This window comes from Hippopotamus amphibius, chromosome 3 (assembly GCF_030028045.1).
Source record: "Hippopotamus amphibius kiboko isolate mHipAmp2 chromosome 3, mHipAmp2.hap2, whole genome shotgun sequence".
NCBI lineage: Eukaryota > Metazoa > Chordata > Mammalia > Artiodactyla > Hippopotamidae > Hippopotamus > Hippopotamus amphibius.
The window spans coordinates 126,472,770-126,478,817 of NC_080188.1; the positions used below are offsets into that span (position 1 = coordinate 126,472,770).

General features: G+C 56.9%; 1 protein-coding gene across 1 annotated transcript; it reads right to left on the minus strand.

The window, feature by feature from the left end:
- Positions 1-1,082: 1,082 nt before the first annotated feature.
- CFL1 (cofilin 1) lies at positions 1,083-4,642 on the minus strand. Its single transcript, XM_057729699.1, has 4 exons — positions 4,535-4,642; positions 2,327-2,634; positions 1,971-2,047; positions 1,083-1,746 (listed from the first exon to the last, which is right to left on the minus strand). The coding sequence occupies exons 1-4, from the start codon at positions 4,535-4,537 to the stop codon at positions 1,634-1,636; spliced, it is 501 nt and encodes a 166-aa protein (XP_057585682.1). The 5' UTR covers positions 4,538-4,642; the 3' UTR covers positions 1,083-1,633.
- Between the last annotated feature and the right edge of the window lie 1,406 nt (positions 4,643-6,048).

A 6,048-nucleotide genomic window follows, 5' to 3' on the forward strand; every position in this document is an offset into this window, starting at 1 on the left:
CACCAGGTACATCCTCTACCAGGGCACCACAGGAGAGCCCAGATCCTGGGGGAATATAAGGGGTGACAACCCTGCAGCGTCTTGGGCCACTTTTCAGAGTGCCAATAGGCTCTCTGTGGGAAGGTACAAGACCCAGAACTTGGAACCCAGGAGCAGTCTTCAAGGCGTGCCACGACCCCCATAAACCCTGGCACAGACCACACATAAGACGGATTATAAATCTTCTACACCCATTTCCTAATCAGTAAAATGGAACTGCCCCTTCCTGCCTCCCTCCGAGATAGTGGCAAGCTAAGGAACCAAGGAACCAGCTCTTTTAACTCCAAGAGGCTTTTTAGTTGATTGAGGGGGTGAGAGGTATAAATCCTATATTGCCATCACCTCCAGGGCAAGACTTCCACCTTTACCTGCTGGGCAGGTGAAAGCCTGAAGTAGAGGCTGGAAAGAGCCAACAGCAATGCTGGCAAGAGGCTTGGGGCTCCAGCCAACACCCTCTTGGTTAAACACAGCAAGGTGGAGCCCCAAACACCTAGGTCTGAAGTCCTGGACTCCACCTGGCTGGCCCCACCCTGGCCCCCAGCTCCATCTGCAGAAGGCCAAAGGCTTAACCTGGCTTCTGACTCACAGGAGCCACTGGACCCGGCCTTTGTAGATGAGTCAGCCAGCCAGGGCAGAAGGCAGATCGAAGACCAAATACTGAAAGTGGAGAAAAAAGCTCAGGAAGAACCAGTGACTTGCAGTTTCAGGAACCACATCTGGGCAAGACTGCACAGGGGACCAGAGAATGGGCCTCACTGTCCTGCTGCCCAGTCGAGGCTACAGAAGAAAACAATTCAGGCATCAAGCCCCTCTGTTCAAGGAACCCCTGCAGCCAGTAGCTGACACACCCTGGCTCAGCTACCTCCCACAGTCAGCACCAGAATGTATAGAGTGGGAACTCTCAGAAAAGAGGTCCAGCCAGTCACTGGGGCCAAGTGAGGGTGTGTGGGGGCCGGCTGGAGGTAGGATATAAAGAGATGCTGCTCATTCTCCCAGCCTACCTCCCCCACAGGGTCCCCTGGGCCCCAACCTTGAAACAAACATTACATGAGTAAGCCTTTTTATTGTTTTTTTTCTTCTTTTTTTAATTGAAGGTCCCTTACTGGTCCTGCTTCCATGAATGGCCGTGACCAAGGGAAAAAGGAGAGGGGAACCAGGCGGAGCAGGGAGGGGTCATCTCCACAACATTCCATTTATACACAGAACTAAACAGACAAGCACAGAGTCACTATTGCGGTTAGAAGTTGGCAGCATGGGAAAAGGGGGGAAGAGGTGGGAAACTGGGGTGTCGTTAAAAAAAGTACAGGTCCCCCCCCAAACAGGGGTTCCTGGGGGGGAACTTGGTCTGTTTCAACCCAAGAGGAATCAGAAGATCAAAAGCAGTTTGGGAAGGCCAGAACCGTCAGGGATGGAGGGAGGAGGAGGAGGAAGGTCCAGGGGGTGGGGGGGCTGTTTGGCAACTGGGGTGAAGGGACTGCTCTCCCCCTGCTGGGATCCCCCCAGCCCCTCCGGTCTGGCAGGAAGGGGGCAGCCTGCAGCCCCCGTGGGCAGGTCTGGGGCTGCCAGATGCTCCAGGCAGGGGGCTGGAAGGGGCTCACAAAGGCTTGCCCTCCAGGGAGATGACAGCACTGCCCCCCAGCTTCTCTGCCAGGGTGCAGCGGTCCTTGACCTCCTCGTAGCAGTTTGCTTGCAACTCATGCTTGATCCCTGTGGGGAAAGAAGGGGGAGCATCTGTGAGGAGGAAGCACTGGGGTGGGGGAAGGGGGTGTAGCGGCAGCTGGGAAGGAGCCAGTAAGAACAGATGGAGACAAGGGTACCTTCCAGCAGGCAGAGAAGAGGAGAGGGGGCCTTCCTCCGCCATGCCATTCACCCCACCCTGCAGCCAAGGCCTGAGCACTAGGGCACATGGCACCACCAATGCTGGCCCTTACCCGTCAGCTTCTTCTTGAGGGCGTCCTTGGAGCTGGCATAGATCATTTTGCTCTTAAGGGTTGCACACTCAGGGGCCCTGGAGAGAAAGAGAATCAGAGAACTTGCTGTAAAGCTCCCTCTTCCAAGTCTGGCAAGTGCCCTCAAGCAATAGATGACTTCCAGAAACCCCTGAGCTGGCCCCTAGCACTCAAGCTTTTATCAAATTCCTCACTGACAAGCATTTTATTGTAATGCCCTCCCCCCAAAACGCTCACCTCTGGGTTAACAAGGAGCCACAGACCCTCCTGTCCTGAGAAGGGGGGTGGGGCACAGCCATGGCAGGTGACAGGGGAAGGTGCCTGCAGGAGGAGCTCACCAGAATATGAACACCAGGTCCTCCTTCTTGCTCTCCTTGGTCTCATAGGTCGCGTCATACAGGGCGTAGCGGCAGTCCTTGTCTGGCAGCATCTTGACAAAGGTGGCGTAGGGGTCGTCTACAGTCTGGCCCACGTCACCTACCAGGATCTCCTTGCCCTCCTCCAGGATGATGTTCTTCTTGTCCTCACTCAAGCAGAAGAGCACCGCCTTCTTGCGCTTCTTCACCTCCTCTGGTGTCGACGACTTACGCACCTTCATGTCATTGAACACCTTGATGACCCCATCAGAGACAGCTACACCGGAGGCCTAGAGGACAAGCCACATGCACCTCATAAGGGAGAAGTTTCTGGGACATGCCCTGAAGTCCCTCCTTTGCTTTCTCAGAAAATCTGTCTAGATGTCAATAAATACAGTCCTCAACCCCAAAAGATCATTAATCCCTTTCTCAAGACAAGTATCACTATTTTCCCACCCAAATCACTGACAAAGGAGCAGATGTAACAGAACCCCAGAATAGCGGCCATAGAAGAGACCACTGATCACATAATTCAATATCATTCCTCCCCACCTCGACATCCTGCAGGCTAGAGATTTAAGACCTGTGAGAAGCAGAGCCTTGGCCAAAATGTGAGCCCAGAACTAAAAGAACCTACAAATTACCGACTTGTTTCCTACTCTAAGTACTCAAATCTCAGCTTTTGCTGACTCTGAATTTCACAGATAGTAGAAGGGGACCCAAACACCCTGGACATAGTCATCTCTAAGAAAGAACCAGGACCCACAATACTAGATGGGACACCAACAGGGCTCAACAGTTCTAACAAGCCCATCAGAACTGTTCAATATACTTATCACACAAGGCATCCCCTGCTCTGCTGGGGTTTTCCTAAACCAAAGTAAGAACAAACCCCTAATTAAGCCTCTACACAACTCCCTGTTCTCCGAATAACTGCAGGCCCCAAAGATCGCTGATATAAGTTAGCAGTCCAAGTTCAAGTGCCCATGGTCCTTGAGAGCTCTTTAAACTTCTATCCTGGGCCGTGATGGGGGACACCCTAGCCAGGAGAGAGTGACTGTCCACGGTGAAATCTGCCCCCGCTCCCGGAACTGCAGAGGAAGCCGGCCACGTGACTAAGCCGCTTCCGGAGTAGGCGGGGAAAGGAGATCGGGTACTCAGCCCCCTCCCCGAAAAAACCCCGCACCTAGAGGCAGCAGCACCTCCAGGGCCTCAACGCTAAGTAATGGCCCTTACCGACAAGCTTATCGGCCCCCTGCGCTGCGGGCCTGGGCAAGTTACACAACCTGCGGCTCTCGCAGCCCTCGGGCCGAACACAGGGGACGGGGTGGTTTCCGGGCGGTGCCCTCCTGGGTCACTTCCCTAAACTCGGCTCCTCCCTCAGGGCCCATCCGGGAAAGCCGACGGCCCCGCTTGTCCACGGCTTCGGGGCCAGCGGCCGGGCCTGACCGTGTGCGCACGCGCCAGCCGACAGCGCCGTTCCAGCCTTCGCCTGGTGCACAGTGTGCATCCAGCTCGCCCTGTGGGCTCGCTAGCTCCCGAGGACGGCCGTGGTCTCTGCGGTGTCCGATCTGTGCCGCGCGGGGCAAGCCCCTCATACCAGGCGCCTGCGCCCGGACCCGGGCACCCCCGCATCCCCGCTAGCCGCGCCGCCCCCGCCCCTTGCGGGCATTTCTGCCACCTGCTCTCGAGACAGACCCGCCAGCGAGGGAGGGTGACGCGGAGACAGGAACAGCCCTTGGGTGGGGCGCGCGCGCCAAGACCGCTCGCGCGCTTTTCCTTCGCCGCCCCCGGGCCAGGTCTGGATGCCGAATGCTCCCGTCGAGCGCGCCCCCGTGAACCGACTCTCTTCGGCCCCGCCGCGGCGCGCCACACCGGCTGCTCCGCGATGGACGGGCGCGCGCGCGCCCTGGACCCCTCCCCCACGGCCCTTGTCCGCGCGGGCGCAACAGCGAGGTGGGGGAGGGGAAGGGAGCCCAGGGGGCGCGCGAGCGACGTCCGAGCCGGCCCTCACCGGCGCCCGCGGGCGCGCACGCGCGTCCCGGCGCCGCCCGCTCCTCGGCACGAGACCCTCATCCCGCCCGGGGAGCTGGGGGAGGGGGTGCCGACGTCGCTCCCCCGTTCCCTCTCGGGCGCGCAGATGATCGACTCGCAGCCGCCTCCCCTCCGGCGCCGTGGCCTGCCGCTCACCATGTTTCCGGAAGCGAAAAGGAGATAGCAAGGAGAGCCCGAAAGACAAGAGGCGCCGCAGCTGCTGCCGGGATCCGACTGAACGCGGCCTCTCCCGGCCCCTTCCGTTTAGTATGAGCCGCACAATGAGGGGCGGGGCGGGCTTCCGGCGCTCTCCCCGCGGGCCGACGGGAAATGAAGTCCGAAGGTCCTGCGCCGTCTTCAAGCTCGCTGGGTAACAGAGTCTTTTTCGCCTGACGGCCTCCCGGCGCCACGTTGCATACTGGGAAATGTAGTCCGAAACAGCCGAGAGAGGCGGGGCTATGGCACGAAGAGCGCACCCGTTGGTCGAATTTCCCAGGCAAAGCTCCGAGCTGAGCCAAGGCCTCGGCGTTGGGTAGTATGACCTGAAAATGAGCCCCGTTCTACGCTGCTCTCTACCCCGTAGCTTAACGGTTTTCCAGAGATCCGTCCTGGCACTTTTTGGATCCCTTGGTCTGAAAATTTTCAGTGAGTTAGTATTTTCCTTTTCTGAATTGAAGCACCTATTCATTGGCCTGGAATCCAGTCTTAGAGCAAGAGAATCACCTTCAATCCAATAAGCATTCGTTAAGCATCCTCCATGTGTAAAGCCACTGTTGCCTACTGAGAAAAGGCCATATGCAACGTCAATAAAATAAGAGGAAACAACACAAGGGAAAGGCTACAAGGAAATCTTTGAAAGTAGAGATTTGTACTTGTTTTAAAGGTGTTTGGCAAATTCATGAGGCAATAAAGGGAGAAGGGTAGGGGTTTGTGCATTCCATTCAAGGATTATGTGCTTTTTACTAGACAGTGAAAAGAGGAAACAGATATTAAAAGACTTGACTCTCGTTCTCGAGTTGGTAACCAGGCATTTGGTTAATTAATACCCGCAGAAATTGAGACACAAGCTCTGTGGGAGAATAACCTTCAAAAAAAGAAACTGAGGTGGGGAACTGCGGGAAGATTTCGTTGGCCTCTTACTCTGCAGGAAGAGAAGACAGGGTCGCAAAAAAGAGAATTGGGGGCATTGATCCCATATGCAGAATAAAGGGTGTAAATGAAGAGCTAGCAGCCTGGTCTTCAGGACCCGGGGAGCGACACCTGAGAGTGGGGTACGTCGCAGAGCATGCTGGAGGTTGTAGTCGGGGACATTCCTCCGCATCGCCCATCAACCGAGTTACCGGGAGCCTCAGGTAGGGGCCGCAGCTCGACCGCTACCCCCGACAAGCGACCCTGCCTGGAGAGGAGGCTGGCTCCACCGTTTTTGAGCTTCGGAGTTTCCTAGAGCAACGGGGAGGGGGAGGGAGACTTCGCAGTTACCCTAGAGACGCGCTCCCGCCCGCCCCTAGCTGCGGGATGCCCTAGATGTCCTTATTAGGACATGAGACCAGAGGGGGCGGAGCCAATCCGAACGCCAGCTGTAGGCTCCTTATAAGGTAGTGTCAGGGCGGGAGGCGGGAGTGTAGAGCGGGCTTGGGGGGTGAGGGATCGAGGCTGGGCGGAGTCTGAAG